The 14,633-nt window shown below is 52.3% G+C and overlaps 7 protein-coding genes across 7 annotated transcripts; 4 read left to right on the top strand and 3 right to left on the bottom strand.

The window, feature by feature from the left end:
* Positions 1–345: 345 nt before the first annotated feature.
* N7532_000693 (F-box/WD repeat-containing protein) lies at positions 346–2,575 on the bottom strand (the record flags this gene model as incomplete). Its single annotated transcript, XM_056613197.1, has 4 exons — positions 346–543; positions 606–1,317; positions 1,390–2,018; positions 2,117–2,575. 4 exons carry the CDS (start codon positions 2,573–2,575, stop codon positions 346–348), a joined length of 1,998 nt encoding a protein of 665 aa, XP_056480421.1.
* A 1,341-nt stretch (positions 2,576–3,916) lies between these two features.
* On the bottom strand, positions 3,917–5,252 carry N7532_000692 (Mn(2+) transporter ATX2; the record flags this gene model as incomplete). The annotated part of the gene is made up of 3 exons (XM_056613196.1): positions 3,917–4,097; positions 4,154–5,125; positions 5,203–5,252. 3 exons carry the CDS (start codon positions 5,250–5,252, stop codon positions 3,917–3,919), a joined length of 1,203 nt encoding a protein of 400 aa, XP_056480420.1.
* A 912-nt stretch (positions 5,253–6,164) lies between these two features.
* Positions 6,165–6,791, bottom strand: N7532_000691 (UbiX family flavin prenyltransferase; the record flags this gene model as incomplete). Its single annotated transcript, XM_056613195.1, has 1 exon — positions 6,165–6,791. The coding sequence occupies one exon, from the start codon at positions 6,789–6,791 to the stop codon at positions 6,165–6,167; it is 627 nt and encodes a 208-aa protein (XP_056480419.1).
* Positions 6,792–7,212: 421 nt separating this feature from the next.
* On the top strand, positions 7,213–8,736 carry N7532_000690 (UbiD family decarboxylase; the record flags this gene model as incomplete). The annotated part of the gene is made up of 1 exon (XM_056613194.1): positions 7,213–8,736. The coding sequence occupies one exon, from the start codon at positions 7,213–7,215 to the stop codon at positions 8,734–8,736; it is 1,524 nt and encodes a 507-aa protein (XP_056480418.1).
* Positions 8,737–9,643: 907 nt separating this feature from the next.
* N7532_000689 (Zn(II)2Cys6 transcription factor domain-containing protein) lies at positions 9,644–11,372 on the top strand (the record flags this gene model as incomplete). Its single annotated transcript, XM_056613193.1, has 3 exons — positions 9,644–9,703; positions 9,784–10,407; positions 10,476–11,372. 3 exons carry the CDS (start codon positions 9,644–9,646, stop codon positions 11,370–11,372), a joined length of 1,581 nt encoding a protein of 526 aa, XP_056480417.1.
* Positions 11,373–11,751: 379 nt separating this feature from the next.
* Positions 11,752–13,401, top strand: hat1 (histone acetyltransferase catalytic subunit HAT1; the record flags this gene model as incomplete). The annotated part of the gene is made up of 4 exons (XM_056613192.1): positions 11,752–11,770; positions 11,837–12,112; positions 12,166–12,430; positions 12,486–13,401. The coding sequence occupies 4 exons, from the start codon at positions 11,752–11,754 to the stop codon at positions 13,399–13,401; spliced, it is 1,476 nt and encodes a 491-aa protein (XP_056480416.1).
* Positions 13,402–14,098: 697 nt separating this feature from the next.
* N7532_000687 (U6 snRNA-associated Sm-like protein LSm4) lies at positions 14,099–14,587 on the top strand (the record flags this gene model as incomplete). The annotated part of the gene is made up of 3 exons (XM_056613191.1): positions 14,099–14,101; positions 14,169–14,360; positions 14,420–14,587. The coding sequence occupies 3 exons, from the start codon at positions 14,099–14,101 to the stop codon at positions 14,585–14,587; spliced, it is 363 nt and encodes a 120-aa protein (XP_056480415.1).
* Positions 14,588–14,633: the final 46 nt, after the last annotated feature.

Below are 14,633 nucleotides of genomic sequence, written 5' to 3'. Positions count from 1 at the left end.
CACTGGTAGATAGAAAGACTGCACGAGCCGACCTCCCCAACAAACTCCAAAGACTGATGTCTCTCCACCACAACTGGGAACAAAAGAAATGTTGAGTGAAAAGATAACTAGATCGAAGATCAAGTAAAAATGTGATTGAATGGATGGATATGTGCAACACCAAAAATATGCAACCGCTCGCGATCCCAGAAAGAACTGTAGGTCCTTGCTAGAGGCAAAACATGCTGAGATAGATGTAAGGGATGGAATAAGAGTAAGGAAAAATCAGGCAAACAATGGATATCCGTGGTCGTTAGATGGCACGCTATATTCGAAAAAAGAAATGGAGGTGGGGAATGGATTGGGTCAGGAAGATGCATCGGGCATTGGCTGGTCGGCGTCACTGCTCGAGACTGTGGGTGGAGGGTCTGAGAATAGTTTCCGCCGCCGAGGGTTTATGGTCAGATCCGTATCATCGGTGGAACCAATGCCAGGTGTACTCGAGGCGCTTTCGATGGCAACGGAATCCTCGTATTCGTCTGGGGGTGGTGCGAATGACCAAACCTGGGAAAAGGTCAATAAGAACGAAAAGAAGAATAAAAAAAAAAGGAAAGACAAAAACATACCTCCATCACGGTACGTCCGGACCGACTAGCCATGATTACAGCCTTTTCTTCCTCGAAAGCAACCCTCCAAACTGCCTCTGCTGGGGACGACAGTTCGCGGAGGAGTTGGCCAGACTGCAAATTCCAGACCTTCACGCGACCATCGCTACCACCGCTAACGATTCGAGTATTATCAAATTGAAGACTTGTCACACTGTTATCATGGGCTGCTAGCCGGTGGATCGGCGCCATCTTGGTCAAGGACCAAACGCGCACCGAGCCGTCCGAGCCGCCCGTTACCAGAGTGTCGCCACGCATCTGGAGTTGTCCAACCAAGGAAGTATGCCCCTGGAGAATGGCATGGCACTGGCCGGAGTTGGGATCCCAGATGCGCACGCTCGTATCTAAACTTCCGGTCGCGATGCGTCGGCCATCAAACGCGATTGCATAGATCTGGCTGAAATGACCCGACAGGGTTCGAAGGCACCGGCCCTGGGAGATACTCCATATCCGGGCCGTCGTGTCGTAGCTACCCGAGACAACCAGATCGCCGTGGATGGCGAGGCATCGGACACTAGCCTGGTGCCCAACTAGGACATTGCGGCAAGTCCCGGTGGCCAGGTCCCAGATGCGCAGAGTGGTGTCTCGGGACCCTGAAATGGCGGTATTGCGATCAGACATTTTTAAACATCTGACCGTCGAGGTGTGACCTCGAAGCAGGTGGATACCCGCCCTAGTGTCCCTGATTAGCGCTGGGAAACTTCCTGGTGTCGGTGAGACTGTATCTAGTATCATGCACACTTACCCAGTCGCCATGTTCCAGACGCGCACTTCTCGATCACAACCGCCGCTGACCAAGATGTCATCCCAGGGCACCATGGCCCAGACCCCCATCACGTGCCCCTGGAGGGTCTTCTGGTTGTCGCCGTTGGTATCGTAGATATGGATCTTAGCGTTGTCGAGGGCGACGACGATATACTTGGGGGTGAGATGCAGACTCGTCACCACGCCCTGGTCTGGAGTGATATGCCGCTGGGTGCAGCGGCCACCTTTATTCCACGCGGACTCGACCATGTATTTCTGCTTAAACTGCGATCGGTAGGAAACCGGTCGCGCTCTGCGTCTGCGTGCTGAGAAACTGGACGGGGGCAGCCATTCCCCGGACAAAGTGCGGGGAAGGCCGGGTGTGCTTTCGATGGACGCCTCGTTGGAGGCGGTCAAACGCCGGTTAAGAGCGTGAGATTCGGGCCTCGAGTCCACCAAGCGAGGTGTGCTGGGTTCCATCTCATCGTCGTTGGAGATCCGTCGGACAGCGTAGGCGTGTTTTTCGCATAGATTCTTCCAGGTGATGTCGTCGTTCAGTAGTTCTCGCCAGTGTCTTGAGACTTGGGATGCCCGGGCGAGCGTTTTCGGATCGTCGATAAAGGACAAGACCTGTTCGGGATATTCGCGTTAGCAATATGATCACTGGTAATCCCTCTTTAGTTCTTCTCAGCCATGCGAGATCCGCACTACGGCCAAGATGGTCTTACCCTCAAGCACAGTTCATTTGGGAAGACTAAGAACGGGTCCTTTCGTAGCCGAGGACCGACGTAACTGGAAACAAAACTCAGCTGCTGGCTGTCGCATACATCCAGTATCCCTTCGAGGAGTTTCTGCTTGCGAGCGTTGGACAGGGTGCTGAAGTGGATGCGGAGATTGAGCAGGAAGGTATTCTCCTCTTCGTCAGACGACAGCCAGTTCGGGGGCCGCTGGTGCGGTGTTGGACTCGGCGCGGGTGTCGGAGGTGAAGCGGGAGCCGAAGGTAAGAGGTTCGCAGGGATCGGAGTGACGTTTTTCTTGTTGGTGCTGAGAGACCGACTGGGGGTGCTGGTGAAGCTGGAGACGGAGTCGCGGGTCGAGGCCGGCGGGTGCGCCTCCAACTGATCGGACAGGATCGAAGTCATCGAGCCGCCCATGCCGTCCAGGCCGAGTCCTGCGTCAGATTCCATTGTGAAGCCCAAGGCGCCGAGAGGAGGAGCCCGAGAAGTCAATCTATTTCACGTCGAGAATGCCGTTCGCAGGCGGGCCGGGGCATAGAGGAACTGAAAAGTTCGCGGGCGGTCGGAGGGGTGTGTAGTATCGCCCGGGGGGGGGGGAAGAAGCGAAGTGGCTGGCAAAAGAGAGTTGAAATGCGCCGGGGATGCTGGGATTCGGGTTCTTTTCAGCTCGAGTCTGGAGTCGCAACGCTGGACCCCGGCCGTGGGGGTGGTGTGCCTGCACTTTTTCTTCTCTTTTTGGCCGATCTTGCGAGACGAGGAGAAAGGGACATTTCAGGCGGAGATGGATGTCGTGACTGGTGACAAAGCCGCCAAGCTCCCCCGTGTCTCCACTTTGAACCCGTCGATGTTCGCGCTTTCATTTCTCCACACCCTCAAAGGCGTCACGGGAGGCAGCCGGCGCGGAGGCAACGAGGCGATGGCCACCACCTGATCATCGAGGCCTCGAGGCAAATCCGTTCCAGACCAGCTGGCCCGAGACAGAGGCATCAAGCAACCTCCGCGTGCTGCGGCTCTTGCGGCGTGCGGGAATCCGACGCGGACGTCCACACCTAACCCACTCTCATCCACTCTTCTATCCACAATCGTCCGCCCCAGTTCGCTCGCGTCTCAGATCTCGGATCTATACGAAATGCCTTCAGTCCGTGGGTGGCCGATCGGCACGCTAGCGCCGACCATGGAACGACCCGTCGGGCAAGGATGATTCAGACTGACGAGACTGACGACACCTTTCATCACCCGCAAGGTGATTCAAACGTGAGCGAGGAATCCCTCACTCACGATCGACCGGGGTGCACCGGCTTTTTATAGAAGCTGAGAGGCACGTCACGCTACGTCGATGTGATCGTGGACGACAAGCGGCAGGGACGAGAATGGAGAAAACACCATGCAATGATGACCAACATGCTCCAATTACACAGGGAATATTCTAGTGACACATTCAGGATCCTCCACAACTTAGACTCATGCCTGTCAGTAATCAAGCCAGTCTCCTTCAGAGGTATATCTCGCAACAGATGCCAAACCAAGGGTATATGCTCTCCCGATATCCAGCCCGTTGCGCAAAGTACAGAAAAGTAAAAAGGAGAAGAAATTCAGCAAAGCGAAGGGGAATAGGAAACACCGCATAGACAGGCATCGTGTACTCTTTGTAGCTGTACACATTTCAAACAAAAGTGACAGAAGCAGACCTCGGGCAAGATTGGTATCATATATGAATGATATAGACCGGGTTCTCGTGCCTAAGAGTAGACGATGAAAGTCATGTAGGTGAGAAGAAGTAAAGGGCGTGCTCTAATGGGCATGTCCGATCTGCAGGAACAGCGGCAGGATCATACCAAGCACAGAAGCAATCAGGTCTCGCATGGATTTGTCCTCGCCGTTCTGCTCCCGAGCGTCGCCATATCCATTCACGGGAATTGTCCGTGAGGACGAGCCGGGGCCATTCTCTTGCATCGTATGCATCGCAACATACCTGTTGTCCTCGTTAGGAAAGTACTGTTTCTCGCTTTACAGAAAGAGTTCACTCACAAAAAGGTGCCGCCAGAGAAAAGCAGAAGCATTCCAGTCCGCCAATGAGCGGTGGCTTCGTCACCGCTGGAAGAGCCCATCATTTGCGCGAAGACGAATGTGGCAAGGGCACCGACGGGGGCTGCCAAGCTGAAGACCAAAAGGTGCGCCCTCGCAGTTCGGCTAGACAGACCCTGCTTGAGCAAGATGGAAGTAAGGCCAAAGGACGCCGGTGCCTTGTGCACCATGATGGCCAGGAAAATGATAAAGCTCAGCCCGGTGTCTGAGCTAGATGCGCCTAATGCGATACCATCGGCCGCAGCATGGATCACCAGTCCCGTCGTAGTTGCAAAACTGTGACCACGTCGGGAGCTCTGCGCGGCATCCAAAAGGCCGCCATCGCGAATGGGCGAGGAGTTTCGGCGCAATCCAGATCCGAGGTTGTCAAGGGAAATGTGGTATGGCTGTCGCTCGTTCTTGGTCGGGGAAGCGAACTCGGGTAGTTTGTCGATGAGGTACATCAAGATAAACCCGCTCACGAGAGCAATACCAATCCAGGCGTGGGGAGAGCTCTCCTCTTCCTCTGCTTCCTCACTCGCCTTGTCGCTAGAGGATTCCTCCTTGCGGGCTTGGAGCACTTGCGGTCCGCCCAAACTCCAGCCTCGGTTGACGAAAGGCACGGCATAGTCGGTATTATCGAGTGACGGCACCGAAACGAGTGTGGTGGTTGGCAATGTCGAGAATGTACCGTCTCCGTTCAGAATGGGTGTGGCGGCAACGGGAGGTTTCTGTGTCTGCCATTCCACGGTGGTAGCCCGGGCGTGTAGGCTTTTCTTGGGAACAGTATTTGCGCTGTAGAGGGTTTCGACTCCCTCGGGGATAATAACAATCAAGGATGTGCCCACTAGCACTCCCATACCAATTGAAGAAATGAGTCGCAGTTGTGAGGGGGAGAGTGTGAAAGCGAGAGGTAATGAGCCGACGACAAAGGAACTGTTAAGTGAGGGACACGAAGCATCAGTATTTTCCGAATTGATTCTGTTGCAGCCGCAGAGATCGCTGTCACTCACGTAACTGCCATCACAATGCTCAGGACGAGCAGAGTAAAGAGACCCTCCATGGTGGCCTCTTTTCTTTCCGATGAGCTTCGCACGGGTGCTGGCTCTACAGGACGTCGATCATGGTGCCACGTCGGGTCGAAACAGTGTAATCAACGTCTCGCGTCCTGTACGAGTCCGGGGCGGGCAATGGTTGAAGAAGGGTGGAAGGAGGAGAACAGCAAGTTGTCGCCGGAGACCCACGCGGGCCAGGTACCGCCCGCTGGATTCGGACCAAAACACGCCCTGCGCAGAATACTCCCCCAAGATACCTGAGGGTCTCGGGGTATGGACAGTGTTTCATACGATCGCAGTTGGGAGCTGAGGATACACTACTCGGGCTGACCCTGCGCCCTGCATCCAATCCATGCCCACCTCAGTCCGTCTGCGAATCTGCTGTCCGACACTGGATGCTCCACCGGACGTAGGTACCGGACGCATGAGATGATCTGGCCCCAAATACCTCCGCGACTCATCTGACAAACTGTGAACCGCTAGTGTTCATGGGAATACGGTGACTGTTGCTTTCATGAAAATCGCTCATCTACTCCGCACGTTCAGCGATCTCTTTGAGGTTATCGAACTAAAGATCTATTTTTAGCAGCCGCCACGCCAGGGACGTTGGATCTATCACTCTTCAACGTCTGCATGCTCAGTGCAGGTACTGTACTATGCACAACTTGAGGATCCTCCACGACTGTCCCAGCATGCTGCCATCAGCGGGGAATTTCTTGCGATAAAAGCAGGGTGGTCCGATCTATCTCATGCTATAAGACGCCATCCGACAGGAGACACCCCCATTCAAACTGACCAAAAACATACTGAATAGCTATCACCCGTTCCAGCAATATCTGAACACAACCGTCCCTCTACTATGTTCAGAGCAGCAAGCTATACAGCAGAAGAAAATATTAACATGACATTTCTGCCAGCGGTCATTGCTTCTTCAGCCCCTCCCATCGCTCAAACTCCGCCGTGTCCAAGTCGAATAGATCCAGCATCTTCCCGACACTATGATCCACCAGATCATCTATCGACGCGGGCTTATGGTAAAAGGCCGGGGCAGGAGGGAATATAATCGCCCCAGCCTGCGTCACAGACACCATGTTTTGAAGATGAATCAGGCTGAGCGGCGTTTCCCGCACAGCCAGGACCAACTTCCGCCGCTCCTTCAGCACGACATCCGCTGCACGGGAGATCAGATCATCGCAAACGCCTGTATTGATCGAGGCGAGTGTTTTCACGCTACAGAGAGCGACGATCATACCGTCCACACGGAAGGACCCGCTTGATATGGCCGCAGCCATATCGTGGACGTTGTAGACGTGGTCGGCCAGGCCCCGAATGTTGGCGATAGTATAGTCTGTTTCGTATTTGACGGCCTTTTCAGCCCATTTGCTGATCACGGGATGGGTTTCGATATTCAGTCGACGTAGTGCGATCACTAGAATCGACCCCGTGGCACCTGTCAGGGCGACGATAATCCTTTGTCGGGGAGAAATCTGAATGCGACTTTTATCGGGAGCTGATATAACCGCGGCATGGGTTGTGGTAAAATCCATCGCATGAAGAAAGAAGAGGAGAGGTTAAACCATTCTGGATCGGATGAGTGTTCCGATGTTGTCGAAGGTTGATATGTTCAAGGCCTACGATGAGAAGCCGGGGACCTCCAATTTGGGGAATACTCTGGAAAGACGGAAGTTCCCGCTGTGTCCATTGGGGAAGGAGGCTCCAAAATAACATTGGATTGTCGGCAATGGCATCAAATAGCTGGCCTGTATTCGAGAGAAGGTGTTCGGTGGGGAATCGCCGCACCTGAACCTCACGGGGTAGGCGCCCCCCCCCCATTTTGGAGGATCGTCGAGTTTACACTACTGCACGGTGCATAAAGCAGGCCCGAACGCCGGGATGGCTCCCATGGAATGTGCCAAGATACGGCGGCTCTTGTCTTTCGAAATCAATATCTGATCTAAATCCAGCCAAATGGCACCTCACCAAAAGCACAAGTCTTCCGCCGAGGAATTTCGCCAGTTCGTCTCTGAGCTGCGCGAAGAAAACGATCTCCTCTCTATAAGGGAGGAGGTCGATCCGCACTTAGAGCTTGCTGCAATCGTGCGCAAAGTCTACGAGACAGAGGAAAAGGTGCCTCTATTCGAGAACATCACAGGTCAAACATCCTCCGGTCTGTTTCGGGTGCTGGGAGCACCAGTCGGGCTGAGTCGAGTCCCTGGACAACGATTTGGTCGCATTGCCAAATCACTCGGTCTGCCTTCGACATCCTCGGGTCGAAATATTATCAATAAAATCAACGAAGCCAAAAAAGGACAGCCGCTGCCCCCGATCGAAGTCTCGTCTGGTTTAGTGAAAGAGAACAAACTCTTTGGCGACGACATCGACCTAACAGCACTTCCTGTTCCATTCCTACACGCAGATGACGGAGGGGAATTCATGCAAACATTTGGCATGCATATTGTTCAGACCCCCGATGGACAGTGGGTGAACTGGTCGATTACCCGAGGGATGGTCCATGATCAACGTTCTCTTGTTTGCCCCATCATCTCAAAGCAAGATATTGGTGCCATATTTCAGATGTGGAAGGACAAGGGGGAGGATATGCCGTGGGCTTTATGCTTCGGTGTCCCGCCGGCCGCCATCATGCTGAGCGGCATGCCGATACCAAAGTGGACCAACGAACCTGGGTTTATTGGAACTTTGACAGGGAAGCCCGTCGAGGTAGTCAAATGCGAAACCAATGACCTTTATGTCCCTGTAAATGCGGAAATTGTTCTCGAAGGAAAAGTTTCCATATCCGAAACAGGTCCAGAGGGTCCCATGGCTGAGTATCATGGGTTGGTGTTCCCTGGGAAGCCAAAGCAATGCCCTCTGTTCAAATTGAGTGCAATCACGCATAGAAATGACCCTATATTGCCAATATGTGTGGCCGGAAGGGCCGCAGAAGAAAATCACACTGTCTGGGCCCCGATGATTGCCTCTGAAGTCTTGAATATCTGCCAAGCAGCCGGTCTTCCCGTTCAAATGGTCTGGTGTCCATTCGAATCGCACTGTCATTGGTTCGTCGTGCAGGTAGACCGTCAGAAGCTCCGATCTTTGAATACCAACATGTCCGAATTTGTACTGAACCTTGGTCATGTGGTGTTCAGCTCAAAACCTGGATGGTATATCCCGAAGTTGTATCTGGTCGGTGACGACATCGACCCGACCGATCTTTGGGATGTCGTCTGGGCTGAGGCCACGCGTTGCGAGCCTGGTACGAGCGAGTTTCTCTTTGATGAGTATGGGAACATCCCTCTGATCCCATATGTCGGGTATGGCACCAGGCCAGAGCGCAACAACAAAAAGGCTGTTCGGTGCTGCATGCTACCATGCGAGTTTGTGGATGAAGAGCTTCCCTGGAAAGTCGGCTCTTTTCAGCATTCATACCCAAGTGAGATCCAAGAGACGGTCCAACGTAACTGGCACAGGTATGGGTTTGGTATCCCAGAGTGAGGCGAGGATCCTTAATGCGCAAGGCCAAAGCCTCAGTTTGCCTTCGATTAAATCGATGGTATCTTCGTTGGGGTGCTGAATTCCCGTAGACATTGTTGTAGGTATCAATTGTTTGAGCTAGTATGTGATTATTCTCAGTCAAAGGGAGGCCGATAAAAGGAGTAGTGTCCGTTGAAACCCACCAAATTACTCTCAAAAACCGCGAAAGGTAATTATTCTGCCAAGCCCAAAGACACACGCTACGCTTGATAGAGCCATTTTGAAAATCGTTAATGGGAAAAGTCACAATATTATTGCAATAGAGTGATTGGAGCGATGGCGCAAATATCAAAGAATGATGCACGAGTGTACAGAAAGTGACTTGACATGGTCTGGGGTTGTTTCTAGGTATTTATGAAAAAGCCAAGGACCAAAATCCCACAATTCATCGTCCACAAAATATGGAACATGCTGTCGCAACCTATTTAAAGCCTAGGATTCTACCCTTCCATTAAAGGTAAGAATTTCGACGTCTAATTTGAGTACTAGGAATTGCTGCGCTATAAAGACTGTTGGTTCCGCTACAATCTCTGGCTATTTTGCAGGCAACGACTAACAAGAAGAGATACATACCATCGGCATATAAGTCACAACTCGGGAAGATGTCGGGGAGTTGACAGTTGAAGAGCGCCGTGGCAGTGATGCATCCCTGATAACGAAGAATCAGATCGATTCGGGGAGGCGAAACAGCTACCCCATTAGGCAAGTAAAGCCCAGACCCAGCGCCCAGGGACCCACTAACGGAGCGCAGCATACGCCGTGCTTCGCCTTCCTCGCACGCCTCAAACATCCTACAGCCGGCCACGATTCTTTTACCCCTTTTGACCTCGGGACTTGGAGCCAGGCGAATGTGCACCAAAGTCAAGCCATGCCATTCTACGGTCGTCCGAGCAAAAGTTGTGAGAGCTGCAGAGACCGGCGCATCAAAGTATGTGACCCGTTGAACTCAGGAACGCCATGTTCAAAAAGTTCGTTTCAAATCAATCTGACCCCCAGGGCGACTTCTAGTGCGATCGTATCGAGCCAGTCTGTTCGCAATGCAAACGAGCGGGAAAGTCCTGTGGCGGCTACCGTGATATCCCCGCGTTCTTGTTCCGCAACGAGAATGACAAGACGGCGCACCGGTCTGCCGTGGCCAAGTTCAAGTCAGAGGCCCGACGCAGACTGTTGGATGAGACCCCGCCTGTGATTTACCATCCGCCCCGGATCAAGCAGCGGCCACCTCAGTCGAGCCTCGTAGTGCAGCGAATACCTCGGGTGCTGCACATACCCCAGATCCCTGCCGCTGTGCCTTCCAGTATGGAAGAGCAGGGGCTGAAATTCTTCTTCAATCAGTTTGCTACTAAAGGCGAGGAGATAAGACATTCTCCGTTCTTTTCAGAAATTCACAGTCTTAGTTGGAAGGCATCCCCGCTGATAGCATCGATTTCAACTGAAATATCGCTTCGAAATGCGGTCATGGCTGTGGGACTTGCTGCCATGTCGAACGTTACAAGAGATCGAGCCATGCAGTTAGCCGCTAGAGAGAAATATGTGGAGACAATTAATTTTGTTCGAGCTGCAGTGGAGAACCCAGAGCAATCTAAGCCCGACCTAATTTTCAAGATCATCGCGATGCTGAGTCTTTTTGAGGTACTTCTTTCCCCCCTCCCCCTACTTGCCTCCTTCGTTCTAGCCTCTAACCAGTCCCGTTTATGTAGATGGTCTCTTGTCAATCTAGCCAGGTGGACTCTTGGATAGTACATCTGGATGGGTTGGCAGCCCTCCTCAAGCAGGACCATTTTAAAACAGTCATAAAGACACTGAGCGCCCGCCCCCAGATTCAATACTATTGTGTATCTGTTGTTAAATATTTTCTGCTTCAAGGGGATATTCCTTCCGATCTTCTCGAATGGTCACCTAATAAAATTTCCTCCGTCAAACCGGACGAACAACCGGCGGTTAATCTAATCGACATACTCGTTCGCTTCACGAAAATACATCACACTCTTCGTCATATTGCTGATGACCAGTGCGCTACCGACGCATTGCCAATAGTGTTATCTTTGGAAACAGAGCTTCGCGAATGGGAAAGAACCCTCCCCGACCAATGGTCATTCTCCGTCAAGGAGTCGCCTAGCCTCCAACACACTTTCAACGGAAAGTATCTGGCATGCAAAGACGCGTGGGCGTCAAGAATTCTGAACCACTTCTTCTGGGTGCGGTTAATTACGAACGAAATGATTCTCACCCAGCTAGCAAGGGCTAAGTATCCGGGGTCGAGCAGCCTTCGACATCAGCAACGGGCGTTGGAGACGATTGCCTGCATGGCGACATGTATTTGCGCGGCGGCCGCCAGTCAGATGAGCCTATTCCAAGATGGGGCTTCAGCCAACGTACCCCAGAATCCTCCGCCGTTAAACGGAATTTTCATGCTTTTTTTCCCCTTGTCCGTGGCTGGTGGCGCGGCGACCGCCCCAGTCGAAGTACATCAATGGGTGATACAGACTCTTCAGAAGATCGGAAATACTATGGGAATTCAAAGAGCACTGGAGGTCATCCCGCATCTGAAGATTACTCGCCCGGATGAATTGTATCCATACCTGCACGCAAGGTAGCAAACAATTGAGGCAAACTCAGGTGCGACCGGGCGCAGGGAGTTGTTACATTAGATTTCCCTAACTGATATAGATTTCGTTTCTTTTCTGTTTTAGACAAAGACATTGATGTTAAACTCAGTGAGTGTCGTCTTATTTTTCAAACGAATACTCTCATCTTGCAGCGATTTAGAAGAACTCAAATATCAGCACCTCAAGGTGGACACTGCCCCTTGGTTGGTTCCAGGCCTACAAATCAATCTTATACTTCACCCAGCGCCGCTAGTCCCGGTTAGGTAATACTGAGCTTTGAACTCGACGCGGTCAGACGCGCGTCAAGACTCCTACCTTCCCCTTCTTAGTTCTTCCCTCATCACCCTCCCCCGCACACTTACCCACCATGGCGGTTGACGAAGACTGTAAGATGAATATGAACCTACATCTCTTCTACTGATTCTTGCTGACGCGGTAATCCAATGATCCAGGGTCGTGCGACGCCAATGATGCGCTCCATATCACCGTGGTGCAACCCGGCGACACCAAGCCCAAGACGCTCTCGGCTTTTCATCCCCAGTTTACCTACCCCATCTTTGGTGACGACGAACAAATTTTTGGTTACCAGGGTCTCATAATTCGTTTGCGCTTCGCTGCTCACGATCTCCGCCCTCATGTCCACATTTCCTATGATGACCGATTCAAGTCAGTCGGCGACACAGCTGCCACGGATCTGCTAGGAGCTCTCAAACCGTTTGTTCCGGAAGGTGAGCATGAACTGAATGGTTCTCAGGAGCCCAGATGCTAAGACACGTTGCAGAGGCTTTGATCAACCTTCCCGAGTACGAGAAGAATGTCCAGGAAGACCCGACCGCGAAAGACTTCGTCCCGCCTGGTAAGCAGGTCATCAGTTATGAAGTGGACGACAGGGTATACGAAATTTGGGCTGGATCCCTTGCGGACCCAGCCGTACAAAAGATTCTGGATCGCGCGCAGGTCCTGGTGTCTCTGTTCATTGAAGCCGGCACCCCAGTGGACACAAATGATCCAGAATGGACCTTGGAGCGGTGGACAGTTTTCTTTGTGTAAGTCTGGCCCCATTCCCTCGCTATCGCTAAGCCCTCAAACTCACAAATGCAGCTATGAGAGGGTGACACCCCCGACCCCAACCGCATCCTCGTACTCTATCGTTGGATATGCTACTACCTATCGGTACTGGTTGTACCAACGAGACCGTACAGAGACCCCTGCGGTAAGAAACGACGCATTTCCTTTGCCCGAGGTCAAGATTTCCGAGCTCCCTGCCCGTCTCCGCATCGCCCAATTCCTCATCCTTCCTTCACACCACCGCTCGGGCCACGGTACTCATCTCTACACTACAATCCATGCTTTCTGCATTGCCGATCCCACAATTGTGGAATTGACCGTCGAAGATCCGAACGAGTCCTTCGATGCTCTTCGGGACTCGGCCGACTTCTGCCTCCTGCAGCCTGAATTCCTCAAACACGATGTGAATCTTAACCCGGATCCAAATGAGATCTTCTCCGGCAAGAAGCGGCCGACAGTCGTTCCGACCAATGCTCTCATTCCGACACAAACACTCCGTGATATCCGTACCTCGTTCAAGATCGAAGCTACTCAGTTTGCACACATCCTGGAGATGTTCCTCCTGAGTCAGATACCCAAGACCCATCGACTGGCTGGTGGAACAAACCTTGCACGACTCTTGATCAAGAAATCTAAGGCAGATAATCCCGATGACAGGCGGTATTATTGGTGGCGCATGCTGACCAAGCAACGCCTGTACAAAAAGCACCGGGAGTTACTAGACGAATTGGACTTGACCGACCGTGTGGAGAAGCTTGATGACACAGTTCGAAATGTGGAAGAGGGCTATGAAATTACGCTGAAGAACCTCGAGGGACGTTTGCCTGATCCTGCTGATGAGGGGTCGGCGGCTCCCAGCGGTCGGCGGGAGAAGCGCAAACTCGCTGTCTCGGATGACGAAGATGAAGAAGAGAATGGGGCAGAGGCTGCCAAGCGTCCAAAGGTCTAGTCGGACCAAGCGAATCGTTGAGTTGGATTTTGAGGCCTCTCACATGTAATTTATTCACAATGGAAAACGGATCTGGTAAAACGGGGTTAGCTCAATTTTGACACTTGGAACTGGTGAGTTTGAGGCCAGAATTGAGATGGTCTCGAATTCAAAGCCTACGAAAGTATTACTACAACGTCGCTTCATAATCCTAGATATACTTCTTGTCTGTATGTAGTAGAATACTTAAGTGTAGTTGATCGCCGAATTTATAAATTTTTATCAAATATATAGCTCGTCATACATATAGTACTAAAATTGTTTTGTTCCGAGGTAAACTAAGTCACAGTTGAGTGTACTAAAAATGAAGCGCTCTGGGCGTTACTAGTGTAATTGTAGTCCTGAAATCTTGAAGTCGATACACTAGTTACCAACCGCCGTCTGCGACTCGAGGGGGCAGATCTCGGCACATCCTTTTTCCGGCCGCGGTTCAGGCTCCGTCACAGCTGGGATGCGGAGCTCGATCGAACCCATTGCTTCTTCCAGCGATCCCAAATAATCCAACAAGGCCTTCTGCCTGTGTTCTTCCAATTCTCTTTCCTTAATTCCGGGTCGAGATTTGGCACACCGCCACCTGCCCGCACAGATCATCACCCGCACACCAATCTCCCAACCTCCATCCTTTGCGACACCCACGACCTATCGATCGCATTTCACCATGGTAAGTCCCACACTAATTACACTGCACTCACAACATGTAAGACTAACCATCTCTTTCTCTCTTACAGCTTCCTCTCGGCCTTCTGACGGCCGCACAGGGCCACCCTATGCTGGTGGAGCTCAAGAACGGCGAGACCTTGAACGGCCACCTTGTGACCTGCGATAACTGGATGAACTTGATCCTACGAGAAGTCGTGCAGACCAGCCCCGAGGGTGACCGATTCTTCCGCCTTCCTGAAGTCTACATCCGCGGCAACAACGTATGTCCAGCGCTTGCGCACACAACCTCATACGGCTCATATAACTGACCGCCTCCCAGATCAAATACCTCCGAGTCCCCGACGAAATCATCGAGCTTGTCAAGGAGCAGCAACAGAACCAACCACAGCACCGCGGACCTCGTGGACGAGATGGCGATCGTGGCGGCCGTGGCCGTGGCCGTGGTGGTCGCGGTCGGGGCCGGGGACGCGGTGGCCAGGGCCAATGAAGCAGTCTACATATTATCTTGCATCGATGGGATGAACGTGAATCAC

The sequence above is a fragment of the Penicillium argentinense genome, assembly GCF_028826775.1.
Source record: "Penicillium argentinense strain IBT 30761 chromosome Unknown utg000001l_segment0_segment0, whole genome shotgun sequence".
NCBI classification, from domain to species: Eukaryota; Fungi; Ascomycota; class Eurotiomycetes; order Eurotiales; family Aspergillaceae; genus Penicillium; species Penicillium argentinense.
The sequence above is the reverse complement of the archived record's forward strand: the minus strand, read 5'-3'. Positions and strand labels throughout refer to the sequence as shown.